Consider the following 26,422-nt stretch of genomic DNA (forward strand, 5'->3'; position numbering starts at 1 on the left):
CTGGCTAGAGCCCCGGCCTGACCCCATCCCCTCCCTGCACCTTGGGGGCGGGGCCTAAAGCCCAGATTCCGTCTCCCTGCCGCTGGGAAGAGGTGGAGCCAATAGAACCCGAGTCACGTGTTGTTGATGACACGTGTCCCAGGCACGGGGGGGAATGTGACGTTGGCTAGGAAGTGACGCATGATGGTGGTGACGTGTACGAGGTCATATAAGACGTTGGTTCGGCGCAGGCCTCGGCTGTGGGGGGGGCCGGAAGCGGTCAGGGGGGAGTTGCAGCTGGAGTGAAGCCTTCTCAGCTGGGCGGTCTGGGGCCCGTCTCGCCGCCGGCCCATCGCCTCCCGGAGCCGCAGAGCGGAGCCAGCGCCGGGCAGACATGGATTTCCGGGAGATCCTGATGGTGGCGTCTGAGCAGCAGGGGCTGAGCGCGGTGTCGGTGAGAGCCCGGGGCGGGCGCTGGTGAAGCGGTGGGGGGCGCTGAGGAGGAAAAGGCCGGGGGGGGCTTTCGTGAGAGCTGGGGGGACCTGAGCTGGTAGATGGGGCGAGTCGGGGAGGGGGTGCGGGGGGCCACGGGCCGGGCTGGGGCGGGCCGGGCCGGGTCACTGCAGCCAGGAGTCCGTTGTCAATTCCCTGGAGCAGCGCGGCGGGCGCCTTTCCAGCCGCGGCTCTCAGCGCTGTGGGAGCGGAGTGGGCTTGTCCTCGGCCTGCTCCGTCCAGCGGCCCGAAATGAGACGCGTATTCCGGTGAAATGTTTGCAGGGAGCTGCAGTTACTGGGGTCCAGGTGGGATCCTCCTTTTCACTTGCGTTTAAAATACAGTTGACGTTTGTTTCCCGGGTGGGACTAAGAGGCAGAAAGAAAGAAAGACCGTCCGGGAACAGCGCACTTCCTAAACAGCCCCGTAGATCTTTTCTAGCTTTGATCGCTGTGAAATGAAGGAGGCAGCTGTGGCAGGTGGAAGACTGCAGTGTGCTGGGATTAATTTCTTTTTTTCTATGTAAAACATTTAAAACAAACTTAACGTCCGTCTTTGTTCGCTTTTACAACAAACAATAAAATCAGTTTTATGTGGAATTAATGTAGATTTGTTTATAAAATGAGCCAATTAATTGGTACGTGTGAAATCTGAAAGCAGGTAGGGGCAAGTGGCCTGGTGGTAGTACTGTGATAGGTGGTCTGGATTCCCTGCTCCTGTCTCTGCTACCCTTGACTGGCAAGGGCTGAAATTACTTCTAACACAGCGTACCTGTTTTTTGGGGGGGCAAGGAACTTTCCTCATTTTTCAGCAGTGATCACTCCAGCTAGCTAAGGAAATTTACTGTTGCTAAATACTGTCATGGTCTTGTCTATTCTTCAGTCAGAGCTTTGAAAACAACAAAGAGTCTGGTGGCACCTTAAAGACTAACAGATGCATCCGAAGAAGTGAGGTTTTTACTCACGAAAGCTTATGCCCAAATAAATCTGTTAGTCTTTAAGGTGCCACCAGACTCTTTGTTGTTTTTGTAGATACAGACTAACACGGCTACCCCCTGATACTTCAGAGCTTTGAGGTTCTCTTTCCCTGGTAACATTTGATATCTTCACTTATCTTGGTGTAGATCTTGGGGTAGGGTGGAGGCATTTGTTTTTGGTATTAGTGATGAATCAGCAATTGCAAGAAAAACAGAACCTTTAACTTTTGTCTTGACAGGTAATTCATTTGCCTGTACGTTGTATTCTATCCCTAACACTTGATCTGTTTCTGTCTTGTAGTAGTTGGGTGTCTTGCACCTTTAAAATTACACGTCTACTCAGTTTTCTCCTGCAGTTTTAATGGAGTACTTGTATTTGCTTTCTATCCTAAATAGTTGCATGTTGTTACTATGCATTGTTGAAATGGCTCTCATGTTCCATATCAGAGGTTTTATACTATCCAAGGGCCCAGTCCTTCTCCTGTTGCTTTGAATGGGTGTTTAGCCATAGCCGTTGTCTTCAAAGAAAGCCGGATCAGCAGGATTTACTTGCATGATTAACTTAATTGCAGAGTGAAAAAGTGCATTTCAGGTGTACAGGAGTTGAGGCTTCCTTGTCTCCCTGCACTGATATAAGTGAAATTAGTGCAACTTCTGCTTGTAGGCAAGGCCATCTGTGTAGTGTGGAGAGCCTTAGGAAGGGTTGCTGTTCTCAGTGAGGTGTGCAGTGGGAACTCTGCTGTGTGGTCTTTTAGGTGCAGTTGCTAAGGTATAGGAGAGGCTATTTCTTGTGGGCTTCTGAAGATAGTAGACATCTAAGGCACCCCTACCTGCTGTTGACTTCAGATGTAAGGGACGATGTAGTTTAGTGGGGTCTAGCAGAATAATTCCAGATTATAGAATTTACACATGCTATTGTCAGTTCTTTGCAAACCAGCAGGACAATTAAGAACATTTTTTTCTTTTTTTCTTTTAGAAAAACGTAAGAAATTATGTGACATGAAGTTGTACAATTAAGGACTCTCACTATGCACTATGGAAAGTCAATTAAGTTATGGTTTCATATGCTAGGTAACGCTCCACCGTCTGTGTATTCTCTGCAATATCATCTTTAATGATCACATGCACTGTATGCAATTTAATATATTTTTCTATAACCTTAGATACACAGTAATACAAGATGTTGTTTGTGTATGTCTGAGTTTATGAAAGCCATTTGTATGAAAGGTATACAATAAACCATACTTTTGCATCATACATCATGTTAAATGTACCATACAGAGTAATTAGGAAAACTTCCTGGCATATAAACGCCACAAATTCACAGCTAGATTAGCGTCTTTCTTAACTGACTTATTCCCTGAATTTTACTCAAGCAAGGCTTATTTACTATAAATAAGTTTTTAGTACTTGAGTGTTAATGAAGACAATATGTTCCACTTCATGACAATGGAAAAAAAAACAGGATGCTGTGGATATGCATCTGATTTGTAGAAAAGTATATTTGTATTTTTTAGAACTAGTATGCGGTCTTTAAGTTAGACTGTATTGTAGTGCATGCTCATTAGGGTCATAGATAAAGTGTGCAACTTCACTGTAGCCTTTTCCTGACTTCTGCTGCTTTAACCTTAATGTTCTTGCAACATAGTATTTTGGGTGGAATAAAGTCATTGGCAATGAGATTTTTAAAACTGGAAAACCAAAGCAGGTTGCTCAGTGTTATCACAGAGAGTGCAGAAAGGCTGGGTATTTGAGAAGTTCAATTTAAGGGCACTGGAAAGCTTGCTCTGCAGTCTTTCCCATCTATGTATCATTCATTGGCTTCAAGACTTGAGGGCTCTGGGGATGAGGGACTTGGGGTACAAGAGGGGGATCTGGGCTGGGATTGAGGGGTTCGGAGGGCAGGAGGAGGATCAGGGCTGTGGCAGGGGATTGGGGCACGGGGGGGCTCAGGGGTACAGGCTCCGCGTGACGCTTACCGCAAGCAGCTCCTGGAAGCATGTTCCCCCTCCTGCTCCAAGGCTTGGCCAGGCAGCTCTGTGCGTTGCCCCATCTGCAGGTGCCACCCCTGCAGCTCCCATTGGCCGGGAACTGCGGCCAATGGGAGCTGCAGGGGCGGTGCCTGCGGATGGGGTGGTGCGCAGAGCCACCTGGCCAAGCCTCCATGTACTACGTAGGAGCCGGAGGGGGGTCGAACTGGAGGGGGGGATCTTGCCAGCTGCTTCCTGGGAGCCGTGCGGAGCAGAGCAAATCCCTGACCCCACTCCCCGGCGGGAGCTCAGGGCCGGATTAAATGGTCTGACAGGCTGGATGTGGCCCGCGGGCCAAGTTTGCCCACCCCTGATCTAGAGCCTGTGAATCCCAGACTTTTGAACTCCAGGCAACAATTCAGAGAGGAGGGGCTGTAATTGAGTCTAGCATAGGGACAGCTTGGCCCCAATCTGGACCATAAATGGTTATTTTAAGAGGAGCAATTAAGGTGGAGTTGGAATGGTGAGGTTGGGCGGGCAGCCTGCCTTGGAACTGGAACAAAAACACTACTTTCAAGTTCATCAGCCAGAACATTTGATCAGTCATTCAACATCCTTTTCTGGGTGCATAACTGGTGTTGGTTCTAACTATATGTTTGAATTTAAATATGCTTTTAGTAGAAAAGGTTTATAATTGCTTCATCCTATTAAGTCTCTAAGGAGTTGCCCTTTGCTAGAAGCCAAAGTGGTGGTCTCCATCATTTATTTATATAAAAGGTTATCTGTGTGAAAGTTCACTACATTTGTCATTATCAAAAGAAATTTTTTTTTCAAAAGAAATTAAGGGCTTTTGTCAATAATGTTTAGTTAAAAACAGTGATAGTATAACAAATTAGAACTCCTGTTTGCCAACTGATGCTGCTACATGACTGGAGATTAGGTGGTCATCAAAAGCTTCAGTGGCACAATAAGATTGCCAAAGACAGTCATACTGAACTAGGGTGACCAGATGACAAAGATGAAATATTGGGGGGGCGGAACCAAAAAAAAAAAAAAGCTGGAGCGGAGGCCCCCCCGCCCCCCCGCTAGGTGGCAGTGGCACAGACCCGTCTCCACCCAACTCTTGGCTCTGACCCCCGATACCCCCCAGCTTCTCGTTCCCGGGCCCAGCCTGGGCTCTGAGCTGTGCAGCCGAGCCGCGCTCCGGGCCCCTCCTGCAGCTCCCGGGCTCCGTTGCCCCAGCCCCGCAGCAGAGGCTGCTCCGTTCCGCCCCGCCTGGGACACTCGCCCCCGCAGCCCCGGGTAGCTCCTCTCCGGCCATGGGGAGCTCGGGGACCCACCTGGACAGGGGGCGAACCAGGCAGCCGGCCCAGCCCCTCCTGGCAGGAGCGTGTCCGCCCCACACGTGTCTCCACCCACCCGGGCCCTGCCCGCTCCATGCTGCCCCCAGACCCACTGCGCTGCCCCAGGGGCTGCAGGGCTGGAACAGCCTCTGTGCTGTGCTCCCGGCCATGGCCCGTGTGCAAACCTGGGAGGGAGGAGGAATGCCGCGTGCTTGGTAAAGAGGCGGGGCCAGGGTGGGGATTTGGGGAGGGATCCAATGGGGGAAAGATGGGGCGGAGTCGGGGCGGGGGGGGGCAAGAGCCCATCTGGGCTCCGCCTGTGTGCCGGAGCGGAGGGCAAAATTGCTTGTTTGTCCCGTGTCCCGACCAAACATCAGTTGGGACGCGGTACAAACAAGCAAATATCGGGACAGTCCCGATAAAATTGGGACGTTTGGTCACCCTAGACTGAACATCCAGCCAGACTGTCTTAAGAACTTAGCTAGAGATCAATTGGAGTGGTACTTGAGCTGCAAGCAGGCTGTCCCCCTTTGGAATTTGCATGCATGATGATGATGGTGAATGATAGTATTGCATCATGTCCCAGTAAAATCATATACCTGTTCATCTCCCCATAGAAAACCAAGTTCAGAAATAATAAAAAGTGTTATAAGTCGTGGTTTAATTCAGAGAGTATTCCCAGTACAAGGTAAGAAGGGGAATGTCGGCTTTTTTAAAGAAAACTCCTTGTAAAGTTATCAGTAAATACACCATGAGTATATACATCTGGGTAGTGAGCTTATTAGGCAGATGTTGCCAAAGGTTTCCATAGCAGCTGCAGAAAAATTATATGCCCCTTGTGGTGCAGTTGCAAGCACATTTTTACCTGTGTGTTGTAGATATTATGCTGTACAGTGGTTTCAGTATTATATATTCAGTATTCAGCTCCAGCACAGGTTTCTAGTGTGAGCTTGGGCAGGTCACTTAGGCCCAGATCCTCGAAAGTATTTAGGTGCTTAACTTCCATCAATGCCAATGGAAGTTAGGAACCTAAATACCTTTCAGGATTTGAGTATTAGTACCTTGATCGTGTACCATATTAATCAATGAGAGTTTTACCATTGACTTCAATGGGTGCAGGATTAAACTCTTGTCTCCATTTCCCCATTTGTGATAAGTGGAGACTTCTCTACTTCACAGGAGTGTTCTTTGGCTTAATGGAGATAAAGTACTTTGAGATATTTGGATGGAAGATACTATAAAAGTGCAAAATATTGTACATGCAAAATAAAATTATAAACATTTTAACACACCCTTTGAGAATAGTTACAACCAAAATCACCCCTTTATCTAGTTCTGTTCTCTGACTGCTGCGAGGAACCTCTCATCAGTAACTGAAATGCTTAGGTTTTCAACCTTTTTTCATTTGCAGACCCCTAAAAAATTTCAAATGTAGATGTGGACCCCTTTGAAATCTTAGACCTAGTCTGTGGAGCCCCCAGGTTGAAAACCATTGTTCTATGGTAATGAAAACCTTTCACGGACCCCTTAGACATAGTCTTCAGACCCCAGATTGAAATCCACTGACAAGGGAGATCTCTTCTACTTCTGGTGAAGGGCCAATCCTTATTATAGAGAATTTATAAAACACAGCAATTAGAAACCTGAAAGAGAATAGGACTTAAATCTCATGGAGGTCACCCAAAACTGAAACAACTTTCCTCCAGACCTGCACTGATTGAAGAGGTTATTTTATGGTAAACCACACTTAGATATGTGGTAAGTGAGTAAACTGAACCATGTGGACTAATGCTGATGGATTTAAATGGCTGCAGTGCAAGTTGAATGCTGAAGAAGTAGCCTCCAACAAAATTTGCAGACACATGGATGTCAGTAACATGGTTTATATTGCATCATTATAAAAGCCCCTTCCCTATAAAATTTCTTTCTATGGCTGAGAAGTAGCACCAATGCACCAACAGCTATGAACAGGTCAAGCCAACAGAGCTTATAACCCAAAGTGTATACTTGAAAAAGGTTACGAGCAGCTGAAGACTCAAAAGACCTACTGTTGCTCATTGGAATGTGTATTACCTCCTCTCCTGGGCAGTGGAAACTTTGGGCATGTTATTTCTGCATATGAAATACGAAGATGGGGCATGATGTAGAGTAAAAACATGACACGCCTACCCGCAGTCAGTCCACACTTAGCGCTGGTCTACACTAGGGGCAGGGATCGACTTAAGATATGCAACTTCAGCTATGAGAATAGCGTAGCTGAAGTCAACGTGTTTAGGTTGACTTACCGCAGCGTCTTCATGGCGCTGAGTCAACTGCTGCCACTCCCCCGTCGACTCCGCTTGCACCTCTCGCCACGGTGGAGTACCGGAGTCGACAGACGAGCGCTCGGGGATCAATTTATAGCATCTAGACTAGACGCGATAAATCGACCCCTGATAGATCATTACCTGCTGATCTGGTGGGTAGGGTAGACCTGCCCATACATGGGTTCATATAACTGTGTCTCACTCATAAACCAGAGCCTAGAAATACCATCCTATTAGACCAGTGGTTCTTAACCTGGGGTGTGAGATGCCTTTTCTGGGGGTTGTGAGACATGCCAGATTTTTTTAGAAGGTAAATCATTGAAAACACAAATTAAGCACAGGCGCGTAAGTACAACTACTTTGTTTCATCAAACCTATGTATTTATTAACATTATACATTTTTTTAATGATTACTGTAATATACAGACAGAAATATATCTAGGTTTAAAGAACTGACCTACTTCAACGATTTTTGATAAGGGGTGCGAGAACATATTTTGATTTTTGATAAGGGGTGCGAGAACATATTTTAAGAACCAAAGGGGTGCAGGCTGCAGTAAAGGTTAAGAACCTATAAGAACTGTATTAGACCAACTTCCATATGATAATGGGCAAGCCATAGGACGTGATATAAAATGGTGGTCTGGACTGAAGATTTTTTTTTTTTTATTCTGAGCTTGATTTGCTTTCATAACTGAGATCTAGGGTCTGGCAGAATTTGTGACCAAAATGTATGTAATATATGGAGATATGCCTATCTCATAGAACTGGAAGGGACCCTGAAAGGTCATCGAGTCCAGCCCCCTGCCTTCACTAGCAGGGCCAAGTACTGATTTTTGCCCCAGATCCATAAGTGGCCGCTTCAAGGATTGAACTCACAACTGTGGGTTTAGCAGGCTAATGCTCAAACCACTGATCTATCCCTCCCCCCATCTGACTTTTCATTTTTTTAAAATTAATCTCTATTGCTATGTAAAAGACATAATCAAGGGAAATGACTATATGGAGGGAACAGTGAAACTTGCTATTGATAAATGTTGTCAAATGCATAAACAGAAAAATATTTTTTGTGATCATTTTTGGCTACCGTAATCTTGGGTTTTATGAAAATAACATGTATAAAATGTTCAGACTGATTTTTTTAGTTGACCCTGTAAGCAAAGACATGCAAGACTCTGTTCGAGGCAATTTTCCAAATGAACATCAACTTTGAGGTTTTTGAATAGTTTACCTCAGTGGTTCTCAGCCATGAGTACGCATACCCCTGGGGGTACACACAGGTTTTCCAGGGGGTACATCAACTCATCTAGATCAGTGGTTTTCAAACTTTTTTTCTGGCGACCCAGTTGAAGAAAATTGTTGATGTCCACGACCAAATGGACCTGGGGATGAGAAGTTTGGGGTGAGGGAGGGGCTCAGGGCTGAGGCAGAGGGTTGGGGTGCGGGGGTGAGGGTGAGGGCTGCAGGGTGGGGCTGGGAATGAGGGCTTCAGGGTGAGGGAGGGGGTCAGGGCTCTGGGGTGGGGCTGGGGATAAGGGGTTTGAGCTGCAGGAGGGGGCTCCAGGTTTGGGGGGGGCTCAGGGCTGTGGCAGGGGGTTGAGGTGTAGGAGGGGGTCAGGACTCTGGGCTGGGGGTGCAGGATCTGGGCTGGGGCCGGGGATGAGGGGTTTGGGGTGCAGGAAGGGGCTCGGCTAGGGCAGGGGATTGGGGCACGGGCTTACCTCTGGTGGCTCCTGGTCAGTGGCACAGCAGGGGTGCTAAGGCAGGCTTCCTGCCTATCCTGGCACCGCGGACAGCACTGTGCTGGTTCTTGGCCAATGGGAGTGTGGAGCCAGTGCTCGGGCGGGGGAAGCATGCCTGGGAGCCGGACCTGCTGCTGGCCATTTCCAGGGCACGGTGCGGTATTGGAACAGGTAGGGACTAGCCTGCCTTAGCCGGGCAGCACCACGACAGGACTTTTAATGGCCCGATTGGCAGTGCTGACCAAAGCCGCTGCGAACCAGTCCCTTCCATTCCGCGACCCAGTTCTGGGTCGTGACCCACGGTTTGAAAACCACCGATCTAGATATTTGTCTAGTTTTACAACAGGCTACGTAAAAAGCACTAGCGAAGTCAGTACAAACTAAAATTTCATGCAGATAATGACTTGTTTATACTGCTCTGTATACTATACATTGAAATGTAAGTATACCGCTACCTCGGTATAATGCGACCTGATATAACACAAATTCGGATATAACGCAGTAAAGCAGTGCTCTGGGGGGGCGGGGCAACGCACTCTGGTGGATCAAAGAAAGTTAAATATAACGCAGTTTCACCTATAATGCGGTAAGATTTTTTGGCTCCCGAGGACAGCGTTATATTGAGGTAGAGGTGTACAATATTTATACTCCAATTTTTATTTTACAATTATATGGTAAAAATGAGAAAGAAAGCAGTTTTTCAGTAATAGCATGCTGTGACACTTTTGTATTTTTATGTGTGATTTTGTAAACAAGTAGATTTTAAGTGAGGTGGAACTTGGGAATACGCAAGACAAGTCAGACTCCTGGAAGGGATACAGTAGTCTGGAAAGGTTGAGAGCCACTGGTTTACCTTATTGGTCTGAGTAGTGCTCAAATTGTTTTTTGTTTTTTTTTCAGTTTTAAACATTGTTTTTAGCTATTCCAATTGTATTTTATCCTTCATGTTTTCTATGATTATGGTTGAGAGATTACAATTATTTTTAAAAATTAATAAACTTGTGCTACTAACACCTTACATTAATAACTAGGAGTAATTTTTGAAACTTTTCACTCTTCTATCTTGTTTACCTTTTGCATTTCATTCATCTTGTTCAGCCAAAATAGACTGTTTCTGGTTTTCAGAATGCCACTGTTGAATTGGAGACAGTGCAAGGGAATGGTTAAAATGAAACAAACCATTCATTCTAATTTTTTCAAGTTATGAAACATTTCTATTAATATTGGATTTTGTAATAACTTTAATAAAGCTAAATTTTCAGCCTGAACTACCTGACTCTTTAGTATCAGCACCAGAGGACCTGTCCCTGAATCAAGATCTTATAGTTTGCTTCATAGAGATAAGGTGCTATGTTAAGAAGGTAATTTAAAACCAAAAAAAGTTTTGGCCATAATCATTAAGCAGCCATATTTGAGCTGCAACTTTGACACTTCTAGCTCCTGCTAGCCAAGGCATTTTAATATTTTCACCAGAATCACCAATAGGATAGTCTAACATTTATTACTTGTCATCCACCAGGTTAAGCCCAGTAGATCCCAGATCTTGAGCTTTTTAAATAAATCACAGGTTTTTTTCCAGCATCGAGAAAATTCTGCTGGTTTGATGGTCTAGTTGTAGCTCAGAATGGTATGCAGAGTTCTTAACCGTGGGACTCCAGTTCGGTCACTCATTCCTGGGCAAAGAAGGTCTGAAAACACTTAGTCCTTGAGCAGCTCCTCTGCTTCGTTCTGGAACACAATGAACCAATTTCAGAGGGAGCCACATGCAGCTTGCCTGTGGCTGGTAGGGGTTGGTTGGCTGTGAGCAAAATTCAGGGAGGATGAGGTAAAAATTAGCATCCTCTGAGCATGGAAGAGCCTCGGAGGAGGATGGTGGGGAAGAGAATATCTTCTAACAATAAAGCTCACTAGTGGGATGAATAATTTTTTCAATACTTTAAGGCACACAATGTACAGTTGAGGAAAGGCGCTTCCAACGCCCAGAGGATGAGCCTCGAAAACGTAGCTTGTATTTTGTGAGAAAGCAAAGCCAGTGTGGTACATTTCAGCAATATTTAGCCATGGAGCTGCTATCAGTTGCTACCCTGAGAGATAATCAGTTTTTACAGTTTGAGAAGCACACTGTTCCAGAATAGCTTGACCTGCTCTTTTCTAAAGGCTGTTTTTCCATTCCTTTGACAAACTTTCTGATAACTGTGTGAAACTTGATTGGTGTAGCTGCTGCTTACTTGATAAAAAGTAGAATGTTCATGCGTATCTTGTCGGTTATTCCAGGAAACTGATGTTGGAGTAGCTCACAGTTTAGAGTAATCATTGTGTGGATGGTTCTGGAACAGCTTTGTGCTTCAGACCAACTGTTCATTTTTTAAATAGAGCTAAACTTATAAACCTGTTCTGGTTACTCATTTCACAATGCTTACAAACCGAGTTTGAAGAAAATACTTTTTGGAAAGAACTAGTGATTCATAACATGAGAAATACTGTAAATAATTTGAGCAGTGTTTGGTAGCTGCATCTTCAAGATCAAATAGAAATGACATTTAGAAAGCTTCTTTGACTGGGAAAGACTCATTTTAAAAATATTACTATATACCCTTGTACAAGTTCACACACAAATGGTGTTGAGAGGGATTGCTTGTAATGCTACTTATTCACCAGAAAGCAGTGTATTTTGCTGCATTATAATACAGTGCTCAAAAATGCTTTTCTAACACTTAATTTCTTTATAAGCCTTTCTAATGTGATAGATCATTCTGCATTTGGCCCTGCTATATGTAAACCATTTTTTGCCAAGAGGTCCTCTTGTACAAAACTCTTAAACAAAATTTCTATTTTGTACATTCATTATTTTTAAAAATCATTTGTAGAAATTGAATGATAAATTTTCAAATGTAAATGTACTGTTGGTGAAATGTGTTATCAGCTTTAGGAATGAAATCATCCACAGAGCAAGAATATAACCGGTAGTAGCAGTGCAAGGTTCTCTAAACTGCTCACCAGTGTGCGTCAACCTTGTTCTGGAAGGATCTCTTCTAAGAATGAGAGGGTAGTTCAGTCTTTGTCCTTTCAGTCTTAGGTCTAACATCTGAAACTGTTAACAAAAAGCTCAGTCTTGATGATGTGTAAATACATCTCTACCCCGATATAATGCGACCTGATATAACGGGTTAACATATAGCGCGGTAACCCCGGGGCTCCAGCAGCGGGGTTTGGGTGGCGATTTAAAGGGCCCGGGGCTCTTTAAATCACCACTGGAGCCCTGCCGCCACTACCCCGATATAATGGGGTTTCACCTATAACGCAGTACGGATTTTTGGCTCCCTACAACCACGTTATATCGGGATAGAGGTGTATCTGTCCAATAAGAGCTGGACTGAAGGTGCCAACATTTCCCATAGACCTCTGAAGAATTGTTATATGGCAGTATTTTCACCCACTACAAACATGGGTTGGATTTGAACCAAAAACCCAGATGTGGAAAACTTCATATCCCAATTCATATCCCCTGAACTGTTTAGTTCCCCGGATATTTTATTTTGTACCCAATAGGAAAGTTGAACTAACAACAAAACTGCTATTGGTGCCTTTCGAATGAAGGGCCTGACCCTAGAAATCTTTACTGTCTCTAGTTGTTATTACTAAGATGATTAGTCCCACTGATTTCAATTGCAAGTGCAAAGGATTGTTGTTTGTGTGAGTTAAGAACTACTCAAAGGAGTAAGGGGTTTGCAAGAAGTCCTCAAATTGTGAAGATACATTTTGTCAGTAGATACATTCAGGTTGTAGAAAGCTCGTAAACTTGATGCTGAATGTCAAGTTTTGCTACTGAAATGAGATTGTGGTTTTTTTAGTTTTGCTTTAGCAATTTTAGGAATTACTAAAAGGCAACTTTTAAACAGCTGCTACAGGAGCCTTGCAGCTGGTGTTCTAAGAACCAGTTTTGGCTTAGCGCACTGGTTCTTAGAAATAATCTTCTGAACCTTGAATCTTAGTAAACATATTTGTTTTAACACACGCTCATATTTTGATATAAAACACTCAAAGCATTTGTGTTGGTATGTTGCAGTCTTCATCAGAAATTAGAGATAAAAAACTCCACCTGGACATGTATTTAAACTGGTTAGCAGTGTAATTTTACACATACTTTTCTTCCTCCTAGATATTTGGGTTCTTTGGGTTCTCCCGGCTGCTTTTGGATTTAACTAATTTCCCCTATTTCAGTTATCTTATCCATTGTCACCTTTGTTTCCTTCTCTAACCCTTTTTAGTTTGAAATGTGTCTTTTATATAAGGGAAGAAGTTCCAGTAATCCCCTAGTCTCTCCTTTTTACCTCTTCCACGCCTTGCAAGTTCTGTGTGATACTAACCACATAAGCCTTGAACTGAAATAACATCAGTTTCACACCTTTAATTATGTCAGAGCAAATCTTTGTGTGGACACACATTTTGGATTAAGAGTATCCTATTTAGATGTAATGTAAATTGATTTTTTACCAAATGAAATTACATCCAAAGAAATTACTCTTAATCTGACATTAGGGTCCACACACAGACTTGCATAAAAAATAACTAATAGTATAAAATAGAGCCAATGTAGTTATATTGATTCCAGTTTGTATGCAGGCAGACAAGGAAGGCCAGATGAAGCCTGTAAACTCTTTCGATCTGGAAAGGGGGAGTCATCCAAGAGTGAGGTGTATTACCTCACTCTCCAGACAAAGGCTCATGTGTTGTGTGTGGTACTCCTTTCCCCTACTGGGCCAGAGAGTGTAGAGCTGCATCTGGGTCCATTCTAATGGCTGTTTCTACTAGACCACTGGTGTAGATATTGCACATGTTGTCAGTCTCCCCTCCTTTTCTCCCTTTTTTTTCCTCTTAATACCTTCTGATTTTCTTCTGTCCTCTCTTTTGGTCCATTTCCTCCTTTCTGGTTCCTTGTCCATTTTATGCCCAGAATGGCTCCTTTGCCACGGCCTTTGTACATAGGGCCTGTTCCTGTGCAATGCTGGGCCGCCTCATTTCTTGTTGAACTCTGTTGCTTAATGAATATTGCCTTTCATTGTTAACATATTTAAAGCCAGATAAATCCCTATTACTAAGGCTTTGTCTACACTAGCACTTTTGTCAGCAAAACTTTTGTCGGTCAGGGGTCTGAAAAAACACACCCGTGACTGACGTACATTTCACCGACAAAAGCACCAGCGTGACCAGCGCGATGTTGGCAGGCGAGCGACTCCTGCCGACATAGCTACCGTTGTTCATTGGGGGTGGTTTAATTATGCCAGCAGAAGAGAGGCCGCGTAAGAGACTTTACAGCGGCGCAGGTGCAGTGGTACAGCTGTCCGTAGTGTAGGCAGCCTAAACTTCTCATTGATTGTGATTTTCCCATTTAGTAAAAACAGCTATATATATTAAAACCTTTGTTTTCTTCTGATCGATTTGCTTTCTCTTTGCAGAAAAGATACAGTTTGGCAGTAGGCCCTCCCAAAAAAGATCCAAAAGTCAAGGGCGTCCATTCTGCAGCAGTGCAAGCTTTTCTGAGACGGAAAGAAGAAGAAAGTAGGGGAAAAGGTACCTGTTCAAGTTATTCTGAGTATTCCCTACTGGAGAAGAACTTCTTCAGTGACTCTCTTTGGGACATTTTTACCCTACTCCTTACGTGCCTTTGAATATAATTGTTATAGATCCCCACTCTTTGGAATGTCCTTACATAATTGCTGCGGAGTCAGAACCCACTGTAGAGCAATGATCCTCAGAGTTGCGCGCATTCTCCTTTGTGAATCCAAATGTTTGCTCAGCAGCACTTCTGCACTCGCTATCAAAGCAGCCAGAAAGGACTAATAGCATGAACCAGGAGCGGGCACAAGGAATTGTTCTGAACTTTTGTACAGCTTTTAATATTGAAAAAAATGTATTTAACAGAGTCTGAAAGTGACAAAAAGCCAGGATTCTTGTCTTTATATCACAACATTGTGCCTCTAAAAATTAGATATGCTAACCTCATCTGGATTAATTTTAAATCTTTTGGCTATAGACTTTATTCAAACCATTGGTGTTTTAAAGTTGTGTGTATGTTCCCTATAGTTGTTGTTGTTCAGACTGAACTGTAGCCATGTTCTTCATAATATTTACTTAATCCCTCTGGAATTGTTCATCTCCAGAAATTTAGATTAGACGTGACTGAAAAATCTTTTCCTGATATTCTTTTACAGAACTAGAGGCAAAAAGGAAGAAGGAGGAACTTCTAGCTAAGCGTATTGAACTGAAACATGACCGAAAAGCAAGAGCTATGGCTTCACGGACAAAGGACAACTTTTATGGCTATAATGGCATTCCTATTGAAGAGAAGCCTAAAAAGAGGCAGACTTGTGAAAATGTCGATCGATGCACAGATGCAGAATATATGACAGAAGATGAGGCAGAGCAATTTGAATACAGTCAGACTGAATCTGAGCATGAACCAGAGGAATATGAAGAGAAACCATCCAAAGCTGCAGTGAAACCAAAGGCACCTCCCAAAAGTGCCCCTACCCCTATGAACTTTGTAGATCTTCTGAGGCTGGCTGAAAAAAAACAGTATGAACCAGTAGAAATAAAAGTAGTGAAAAAGACAGAAGAAAGGCCAAGAACAGCAGAAGAATTGAGAGAGAGAGAATTTTTGGACCGGAAAAACAAAAAAGGGGAAATCCAGAAAGAGAAGAAAAAACCTGAAAAAGAGATTAAGAATGTAACTGCATCAAATTCTTCAAATAAAGTGTTTTCTCAGAAAGACTTTATAAATGCAAAACTTAGCAAAAACTCAGTGGATAAACATTCCTCTTCAAAAGGTAGTTTCCCCTCTCAGTGTGGTGCTGATAAGAAATCCAGTGGGCCTGTGTTTAGCGACAAACATGCAAGGTCATCATCTTCCTCCAAATCCAGTCAAGTGGAAAAAGCAAAAGTCACACAAAATGGATCTTTAAAAAGCTCATCGAGTGGCATCCATAGTAAATCTTCAGTCAATGGAGTAGGAAAATTTGGGTCAAGCACTCATACACCAAACGCAAAAGCACCTGCTAATGGGGCTCAGAAACTACAATCTGTTAAAGAACTTAGTCTGAAAAAATCTACTTCTGTCCATACAAAACTGGGTAGTGCAACATCCCCTCAGCATGAAATAGTTAAAAATTCCAGCTCTGGGCGGCCGGGGAGCAGTGCAGGGTCGGGCGGGCCCGGGCGGCCGGGGAGCAGTGCAGGGTCGGGCGGGCCCGGGCGGCCGGGGAGCAGTGCAGGGTTGGGCGGGCCCGGGCGGCCGGGGAGCAGTGCGGGGTCGAGCGGGCCCGGGCGGCCGGGGAGCAGTGCGGGGTCGGGCGGGCCCGGGCGGCCGGGGAGCAGTGCGGGGACAGGTAGGCTGGGGAGCAGTGCGGGAACAGGCGGGCCTGGTAGGCCGGGGAGCAGTGCGGGGTCGGGCGGGCCCGGGCGGCCGGGCAGCAGTGCGGAGACGGGTGGGCCCGGGCGGCCGGGGAGCAGTGCGGGGACAGGTAGGCCGGGGAGCAGTGCGGGAACAGGCGGGCCTGGTAGGCCGGGGAGCAGTGCGGGGTCGGGCGGGCCCGGGCGGCCGGGCAGCAGTGCGGAGACGGGTGGGCCCGGGCGGCCGGGGAGCAGTGCGGGGACAGGTAGGCTGGGGAGCAGTGCGGGAACAGGCGGGCCTGGTAGGCCAGGGAGCAGTGCGGGAATGGGCGGGCCCGGGTGGCTGCCCAGCTGTTCGGGGACAGGCGGGCCCGGGAGGCTGCCCAGTAGTGCAGGAACGGGTGGGCCGGGGCGGCCAGGGAGCAGTGCGGGGATGAGCAGGCCGGGGAGCAGTTTGGGGATGGGCGGGCCCGGGCGGCTGTCCAGCAGTGCGGGGACGGGCGGGCCCGGGCGGCCGGGGAGCAGTGCGGGAATGGGCAGGCCGGGGAGCAGTGTCAGGATGGGTGGGCCCGGGCGGCCAGGGAGCAGTGCGGGGATGGGTGGGCCTGGGCGGCCGGGGAGCAGTGTGAGGATAGGACCTGGAAAGTCAGTCAATTCAAGCGTGGAACCTGGGCGACCAGGCAGCGGCTCAGCTGCACCTCCAAAACCTAAGTGCACTGTTGTATCAGAAACAATCTCATCTAAAAATTTAGTCTCCAGACCAAGTAATGTACCAATGAATGGAACGAGACCTCCTCCAGGGCATAGACCAGTGTTTCATCCACAAGGTATGCTGTTTTCAGCAAATAATGTTTTGTGTTACAAATATGTTTCATGCATTACTTGTTGCACATTTCTGAGGTTGAAGTTGATCAGAATTCCCAGCGAATTGTAGATAGATTTTTCTAAGTGTATCTGATAGCCAGAGTTGCATTCTGAAGAATGCCACTAAATAGCAGTATGACTTTTTCTCTCCCCTTGCCACTCATTGCAATATTTCTTTCCTTTTCACCGAACACTTACACCCAAGAAAATAAGATCCTTGTGTGGGTGAGATCTTTTCCAGGGAAAGAGAGAGAACAAAATTAATAAATAGAAAGGAAGGAGGGAGGAGTCCAACTAACCAAAAAAAATGTAATTAGGTCTTTTCAGGTAACTTTTATAAACACGAGCTGCTTTTTAAGGGTAGGTGGGTGAGTAGCCAAAGGGGAGAGAAATGAAGGATTCCTGAGGCCAGGTGTCATTTAAAATTGTGATTAATTAAATTTTAATAGTGCCTTCTGTTCAAGGATCTCAAAGCACTTCATAAACGTTAGGCCCCACAACAAATCTGTGAAGTATGCTTAGTAAGTGTTGTCTGGATTTACTCTACCTTGTTGGCATGGGGAAGTGAAGTTTAAGAAAAAAATCTTTGTAGTTGTAAATAGGATAGCACTTTTACAAATGAGTGTATTGAAATTCCATGGTTGAGCAAGTATGCAGGCATATATTTACCTTTCATTCTGGCAGTTCTTCTGGGATGCAGTTGACTGTAATAATGGGAAACTTGGCTTGTATGTGTAGCTTAGAGGAAATATTTCCTCTTGCTGAGACTCTTGGAATGTCCAAATCATTTTTTTTTTTTTAAACTCAGTCTTGCGGCCCAGAACTGCAAATTGTACTCCAAATCATAGATATACCTGCACAGAGTCCAGTGAAATCATGTGTTTATCAAGGAGAAAAAAATGGGAGAGAAGTAATGGGGAGAAGCATAAATAGAAAAATAATAAAAATAATAATTTCAGTAGTGAAGATTATTTTGTGACAGATGCGTTACAGAAGCTGTAAATATTTTTACTCTTTCTCTTTAGGTCTTCCAAGGCCTTCTCTTCCACCTATAAGTTATAAAAGGCAAATAGAAGATGATGAGGAATATGACTCTGAAATGGACGATTTCATTGATGATGAAGGGCAACCCCAGGAAGAAATATCAAAACATATTCGAGAAATATTTGGCTATGATCGGAATAAGTAAGAGAAATTAAGATGTAACAATATTTTCATGTCCTACATTAATTTTGTTTGACCAGCTCTTTTCTTCTGAAACTGTAAATTGTTAAACACTTAAAGTGTTGCACCCAACATAGAAGAAGCTCTAATAAAGAATTCCTAACAGGCTAGAACTGATCACAGAACTAAAAATTAATGGTAGCTTAGTTACAAGTGATCATGACTTGATCACATTTAAAATGTGCAAACAGAAGAAAGTCCAAACCAGTAATGTATATATACTTGATGCTTTAACAGAGCCAACTTTACAAAGCTGAAAACAATTATGAGCCAAATCAGCTGGAAGGAAGAATTTAATCAGAAAAAATGTGAATGATAATTGAGGATCATTTAAAAACATCTTACTAAATGCTCCAAAAATCCACAATCCACCAACTGAGGTGGAAGGTCATGGTGGTTAAAAAAAACAATCGGATTTAGAGGGAAAGTGAAGGCAACTGTAAAAAATATATATATATATATATATATATAAAACAAATGGAAGAAAGGAGATGTTGACAGTGATGAATATAAATTGAAAGTTAGGAATTGTAGAAAATTGATAATGAAAACAAAGGGACACAAGGAAAAATCTATAGCCAGCAGAATTAAGGACAATAAGAAGGACTTTTTAAAATATGTTGGAAACAAAAAGAATCCTGCCAATGTTATTGGTCTATTACTAGATGGAAATGGTAGAATTATCAATAATCAGAAAAGACAGAAGGGTTCAGTAAATATTCTTGTTCTGTATTTGTGGGGGGGAAACAGATGATATAGTCTAATCACATGGTGATTACGCGCTTTCCATTCCACAAGTATTTCTGGAGGGTGTTAAGCTACTAAAGAAGCTACTAAAGTTGCTCTAATAAATTTGTTAGTCTCTAAGGTGTCACAAGTACTCCTGTTCTTCTTTCTACTAAAGTTGGACGTTTTTAAATCATCAGGTCCAGATAACTACCATCCAAGATTTTTAAAAAAGCTTGCTAAGGAGTTCACTGGACTGTTAATGTTGATTTTCAATAAGTCTTGGAGCACTGGGAAGTTCCAGAAGATGAGGAAAAAGCTGATAATGTGTCAAGTTTTAAAAAGGGTAAATGGGATGTCCTGGGTAATTATAGGCCTGGCAGCCTGATGTGAGTCCCAGGCAAGATAGTGGAGTGGGTGATATGGGTCTCGATTAACAAACACTTAAAGGAGGGTAATGTAATTAATGCAAATCAACATGGCTTTATGGAAGATAGATCCTATCAAACTGACTTGATATCTTTTTTTTCCCCTAGAGATTACAAGTTTGGTTGATAAAAGTAATAGTGTTGCATAATATATTTAGACTTCTGTAAGGTATTTGACTTGGTACTGCATGACATTTTGATTAAAAAACTAGAATGATCTAAAATTTGGTGGTAATGAAGCATAAATTAAAAAATTATCAATTCTTTGAGTCGCCGTATGTGATAACTGACAATATGTATTTCCAGCCCTGTGGTATTTAATGCTTTATTATAGAATAGAATATTAGGGTTGGAAGGGACCTCAGGAGGTCATCTAGTCCAACCCCCTGCTCAAAGCAGGACCAATCCCCAGACAGTTTTTTACCGCAGTTCCCTAAATGTCCCCTTCAAGGACTGAATTCACAACCCTGGGTTTAGCAGGCCAATGCTCAAACCACTGAGCTATCCCTCCTGCCCTTTGGAATGCTTTCTATGGAAGCCTGTAATATTTCACAGTCTCTTCTAAATATTTATACTATATTCAACATTATAGTATCTTGTTGCCTAAGTGTAAAGCTGTGTAGCTAGCTCTTCAATTTGTGTTAACTGTTCTGTCAGAGGGTCAAACCTCTGATATATTTGTTACATGGAGCAATTAACATATGCACACATTGACCCAGAAATGAAACCTTTTATTTGCCTCATTTCATACTCTGCCTCCTTTCTTAAAGTATATTTTTAAACTTAATGATATTTCAAAAACCTCAGTTTTTCTTGATAAAACAATATTTTCTTTAACAGTGTGGCACCCCTAATAGAGCTGCCATGTAAGCATAACCCACCATATGAATTAATTAGTGTGAATAGTGTCAAGTGAACATTTTTGACCTGAAGATTTGTGAAGCAGAAGTGTTACCCTCTTCTGCTTGCAATTGTTCTTTCACAGCTGTCTTGCCAATCAGTATAGCTGTCATTAAAATATCATGACAGTTCAACCACAAGTAGGCAACTGCTTCCTCCTTCACACAATTCAAACTTTGTTTCTACTTGACTTTCATTTGTCTTTTTTTTTTTTTTTTTTGGGTGGATGGGAAGGAAGGTGGGTAACTAAACTGTCCAAAGTCCCAGGTGAGGAAAAGAGCAAAACTATTCAAATAAGAGATTAAAAAAACCTGGCATACTGTCAAGAGCTTTTCTTTTACAATGTTGGGCTAGTGGCTCAAAGACTAAATCATATGGATATATTTGTTATTTTCTAATGAAGAATACTAGGAAAGATTTCAGCCTTTTCCATATTTTGCTGTTATGGACACCTGGACCTTCAACAGCAGGTCTGATATAGTTAGCACTGCAACAGAAACGAAACAGAATGAGCCATATCAAGTGTCAGGTGTGCTGCATAGGACAGGACACGCTTTCTGTAATTCACTATTGAACGTGGGTTAACAAATACTTGGATAAGTAAGTTAAAGTATGCTTATTATTCAGCAGGTTAAAACTTGAGTTTAATTTTTTGGAGAAGTGTAATAGGGTATAAATCAGGATAATCTTTTATTTTAAAAAATCTTGCCTATTCTTAATTCAACCATATGTATTCGTGTTGATTAGCGCTAATTTTTGTTTTTCATTATATTGGATTAAATATAAGTATTTGCTTTCAGATATAAAGATGAAAGTGATTATGCCTTACGTTACATGGAGAGCAGCTGGAAAGAGCAACAAAAAGAGGAAGCCAGGAGGTATGAATTAAATTTAAGTTTTGTTAGTAAGAATTTTCTTCTGCTTACTACTAGAACCTTTGGCATGTAGCTAAGTTAAAATGGACATTTGTCAGGTGAAATTTGGTCCTAAATACAAGCTTTGTGAAAACGGGCTTACATAAAACTTAAGGCCAAATATCTTCCATAAGTGTCTTATAGTTCCAGTCAAAAAATGTTAACAAACCTTGCGGTTTATCACTTAAATATTGTAGAATTTCGCTAATTCTTGAGAGCTGGGGAAAGGAATTGACTAGTAAATGCATATATAAACATCGTCCAGACACAAAAATGCAAAATATAGTAGTAATAAAATAATGAAAAATAAAGCAGATTTTTGAATTTCAGTCATTCATCTCTGGGGCTGCTCTTTAGTGGCAATATATGACACAGGCCAACAACCTGTAATAGATTTTTATCATCTGCATGGTTTGAAGGTGAATGTGGTGGAGTTATAAAATCTACTCAGTGTTTTACCCCAGCTACTGAGTACTGGGACTCAAGCATAGAGACAGAGTTGCGCAAGTTTCCTGTTTCCTTATTGGGCCTTTTCGTTGTCCTTTAAAAGATGTTAAGTATTGCATACTTGCAACTTCTCACCAAGGTTGGTCAGTAGGTCTTGATTGCTTCCCCAGGTACAGCTACTCTTCTCACAAAGTTAGTCAGCCTGCAATATGGAGTTACGGGGACCAACTGTCCAATCGATTACTTGAATGCTACACAGCAGCTGCTCTTCACCAGATTGTGTGATTGGGACCATGAAACAAGGGTTTTTCAGTGTTGATCACCTGGCTCCCTGTTCAACTGAAAAACCTGTTTCTGAAGGTTTAGATGCTCCCCTTAAAAGTCTAAGGAAAGAGTTGTATTAATTGTAAAGCACCTGTGCAAAATATCTTTTTCTCTCTACCCCAAAATGCTTTTAACCAAATATCCTAGACTTGTTGTGCATCCTTCAAGTGGAGAGAGATCTTTCTAACCCAACAAACCTAAAATTCTGGGTACCATGCAGCTTTCATTTTAAAAGAAAAATATCTTATGCCAAACTTCAAATATTTGAATACTTGGTGTATTTATTACTTTAAGTTAAACTCTAAATTTGGGTTAGTTACTTTTTCTACATGAAAAGAAGAGCAGGAGTTGTACACATTAATGTCTCTGGGTAGCAGTGTGTAAAGGATTTGATATCTTCTCTTATTTGGCAGTTTGAGACTTGGTGTCCAAGAGGACCTAGAAGAGCTGAGACGTGAAGAGGAGGAATTGAAACGTAAGAGGCAGGCAAAGAAGCTGAGGACACGTTAACTGATTTACAGTGGTTTTGTTCTGTTTTTCTACTGTCCTGGTCACCCCTTTGCCTCAATATTTCAGCTCCTCTTATACTATAACTTTAGTTTTTATTTGCTTATTGGTGAGCAAGAAAATATGTAAAGGGAGGAGAGGGCATAGAAAAACATGGCTTTAGTTTGACCCTAAAATATTTATTTTTAATACTTGCCAGGGTTAATTTTTTACAAAAAGAAACTAATGCAGATTTTTGGAATAAAAGCTATTAATGAATGTTTCCATTGACTAAATTAGTTCAAAATGCCAGCAGAAATATTGACTAACTATGCACTGGCTTGCAAGATTTATGTGGGCCCATACACCAGTAAATCAGACTTGCATTCTTCATTTGACGTGGGGAAAAAAAAGATGAATGCCATTTATGTTCCTTAGTTATTTTTGAGAGATAAAAGTACTGCTTTATGTCTTAAATCTCCAGAATTAGGATCCCTCAAAATATTGAAATATCTTCTGTTCAAAACAGCTTGGTTGTAAATTTCAGCCATTGCCAGTAATGTTTAAAGCAATAAAATGATGTGTTTTTCTGATTTGAGAACCTTGTGTCTTAACAAAAATAGTAATTAAACAAACAGAAGAACCTTTAATTTCTAAAAAATGCTTGTCATTCATTATACCTTGCATTTAGCAGTGTGACCAAGTTTACATTGGCATTTTTTATGTCTGGAATGTCAATGCCAACCGATTTCAGTAAAACACAAATAAACATTTTTCCTGGAAAATAGGAATTTGCAACGTTTGTATATAACTAGTGCTTTTTAGCTCAAGCAAATGCTTAGGAATTTTTTTCTGCCCTGTAAATCTTAAAATTGATCTTAGTTTCATCTGTTTTTACACATTGAGTGTACAGTACACTTTTTTGTTTTCTCTTGTATTAAAAATCAGTTTTTTTTTTTAAATATGAAGCAGTTATTTATGCAAGCAGTTCCAAAGTCTGGAAGAGTACATTAGAATGAAGTTGTGTGAAATACAGAATTTTCAGATATTTTTTTATGATCAAGCCAAGATGCATTTGCAATTCCTCTGTGATATCAAATAACTTTGCAGTTGTCATGCTGAATTTAACTAGTGAATACTTCTGATTTAATTTTAGTGAACCAAAAATTTAAATGTAATGTGTATCAAGAGAGTTCCACCCTCTATTTTGATGCCCATATTGCACCTTTATTTCAAGCTATGCACTACAAAGATACGTTTCCTCTCAGTAAATAAGCGTGTAAACAGTAGGCACACAGTTCATCTAAATCTGCAGAGATTGCACTCTGGGTTCACAGCCCTAATCTAATGATGCATTACTTTTTATCCCACAAGCTACCATAGTGTGTGGTCTCATCAAAGAACCAGTATCACTACTCTACTCTGCTTCAAGCATTAGCTCTCCATTAGTAGTACTTCTACCATTAGATACTTGAACTGTTGCTAACCTCTAATGCTAGAAGCAATTGGCAAAGTGTTACAAGGTTATTGGGGGTAAGTGGAAGAGACTGGCCAAGGAATAAGGAGGAGGTGGGGGAAGAGAAATTGCATGCAAAATGAGTAGATACACAAGGACGGAGGGAACTTAGCCTATCAGAGAGCATTTCTTGTCATTGCTGTCTCCAGAAACACCAATTCTAGCATCAAAGTGGAAGGGCCATTTGGCAGCAGGTGACCTGACTCACTGTAAGGAAAAAAAGGGACATTGTCCCTATTATAAACTGTTTTGGGCAGTGGTGAATCAGTCCATCTTTTCAACACACTGCTAAAACGAATGAACCCTTTGGATAGTCGTTACAGGTTTGTGTAGTAGTAATTGACAGATACCCAAATTAAGGTAATTACCAGTGCACCTATGTATTTTTTTAAAAAGTGTGTATATTGCATAACATAAAAACTGATCCAGCTCTATTGTACTTGAGATATCTCAAGTACAATAGAGCTGGATCAGTTTTTATGTTATGCAATATATTTGAGATGATGCAAGATACTGTAACCTGATTGGTTGATTATTTACATGCCATTGTATGTTTGCTCTAATTAATGGGACCAGCTGAATTGATTGCTGTAGTTTCTAGAATTATCCACTCAAGACAATGACTGAATGTTGGGACCATGACCAAGTGGCTATTCATTTTTTTAAACTGAATTGAACCTCTAGATCTTTGTCAGCCCAGATAACTATATTAGCCACGAACAATCATCTGAATTGTTGAAAAAAACTTTGGAAATGAAAAAATGTATTCACTGTTTGATCCACTGAAATTTTTAAAAGTGTGTATTAGAAAATGACACTTCTAAAACATTCAGTTTAGAGCTAAATCTGCATTTCAGATAAAAATAGGTGAAATAAAGCCCTGATTATCCTTTTTTTACTTATGTAATTGGCAGAGAGATGCTGTAATTAACCACTATTACAAGATTAGTTCAACTCTTTTATCTTGAAAGCACTGTGTTGTCGTTTGTCTTGTACAAGATGACTGGAATATTGTCTGCATTGCCAGCCTTCGTCAAACACAGTACACCTTGTGCTGTATTTGTTCCCTCATAAAATAATCATTGTTTAACATTTTTTTTTGATATTTCATATAGAAATTTAATTCACTCTTTGCAGTCAAATACTTTCTCATAGCTAGTATGGGTTACTAATGATTTTTCAAACTTTGTACAAGTTACTAGATTTTAATTAACCTGTCTTTGTACATTTACTGCATTCTTACTGCTTGTAAATCAGCTAGGAAAGTACTAAAAAAATATTTTATATCCAAAAATCTGTTTACTCTCTACCAGATAATTAATTTTATTTTGTTAACGTAGTCAATATCTGATGAGACTTCAAAAGACTTTGAAGTAAAAAACAAACAAAAAAAACCCACTGCCTATTCCTGCTTATAAGGATTACATGTTAAGCTAGTGACGTTCATTATAATTAAACTTTTATTTTGGTTTTTAGATTTTAAATTCAATGTTTGAAGATGTGCCTTTTTTTACTAAATTGGGTCTAAAAAATCTATTCATGAATGTAAGAGTATAAAAAAGTAAAGATTAGTCTGTTTCTGCTATCACGGATGACAGATCTTTAAACTTGATAGTCTGAAATGATTAGTTTTCATAAAACCCTTCTAGGTCAGGCTTCGACTGCACAATTATAGTAGCTATTTCTTTACCTGTATTACTAAAAGAAATTAAGGGCACTTTGTATTAGACTTTTTGAATTTACAATTCAGCTGTGCTTACGCATCACAGGACTGTCCTTGGGAGATCAGGGTAGTGCATCACAGGAAGCCTTAGTGTGCAATTCTGTGATGTGTTTTAAAGTAGAAATCTTTCAAAGTAGATGAAATCTCTTCACTGGAGTCTGGAATTATTTTTGTGTAAACCCCAAAATTGTGCAGGAAAACTTTTTTTTTTTCTCATTTTGAAACCTGACTAGTATCTGAAGTATATTTCCCAATACAGCAGAAGACCAAAACAGAGAGAGAAAATATATGGAGAGAGACTGGTGATTAAATTGTGATGAATATACTTGACTTTTATTTATTCCGGTGCGTGTGATGCAATATTGAATTGTCTGTGTAATTGAATGCTTTCTAGTTTAGCCTATGATTTTCTTTGGGGGTTTCATTTGTGCACAGTGTCTTTTTACACAATGTGACAAATCAGGTAAAAACGTACATAGCTTAACTGTTTTCTGGGTGCTGTCAAGAAAGTGTACACTTTTGCACTTGCAGAATGCAGATAAAAGTTTTGCATATTATGTATATAATAAATTACAGGTATTAAACATTTTATTTATCTTTGTCATTGGTTTGCATTAATTTATATAACATTTATGCTATTTTTTCCCTCCTAGACTCCTTACAAGATACTAGG

At 41.7% G+C, this 26,422-nt stretch overlaps 1 protein-coding gene across 1 annotated transcript; it reads left to right on the forward strand.

Moving 5' to 3' along the window:
• Positions 1-247: 247 nt before the first annotated feature.
• SPTY2D1 (SPT2 chromatin protein domain containing 1) lies at positions 248-26,349 on the forward strand. The gene is made up of 6 exons (XM_054026883.1): positions 248-433; positions 14,265-14,379; positions 15,021-17,024; positions 18,087-18,246; positions 21,140-21,217; positions 22,438-26,349. Exons 1-6 carry the CDS (start codon positions 374-376, stop codon positions 22,532-22,534), a joined length of 2,514 nt encoding a protein of 837 aa, XP_053882858.1. The 5' UTR covers positions 248-373; the 3' UTR covers positions 22,535-26,349.
• The last annotated feature ends 73 nt before the right edge of the window (positions 26,350-26,422 follow it).

The sequence above is a fragment of the Malaclemys terrapin genome, chromosome 4 (assembly GCF_027887155.1).
Source record: "Malaclemys terrapin pileata isolate rMalTer1 chromosome 4, rMalTer1.hap1, whole genome shotgun sequence".
NCBI classification, from domain to species: domain Eukaryota; kingdom Metazoa; phylum Chordata; order Testudines; family Emydidae; genus Malaclemys; species Malaclemys terrapin.

What these genes read in the sequence shown, in the direction of transcription:
- SPTY2D1 (XM_054026883.1), top strand. Translation starts at nt 374, where the DNA reads ATGGATTTCCGGGAGATCCTGATGGTGGCGTCTGAGCAGCAGGGGCTG. An exon ending in AGAAGAAAGTAGGGGAAAAG is followed by an intron (nt 14,380 to 15,020) that starts GTACCTGTTCAA and finishes ATTCTTTTACAG; the next exon opens with AACTAGAGGCAAAAAGGAAG. An exon ending in ACCAGTGTTTCATCCACAAG is followed by an intron (nt 17,025 to 18,086) that starts GTATGCTGTTTT and finishes CTTTCTCTTTAG; the next exon opens with GTCTTCCAAGGCCTTCTCTT.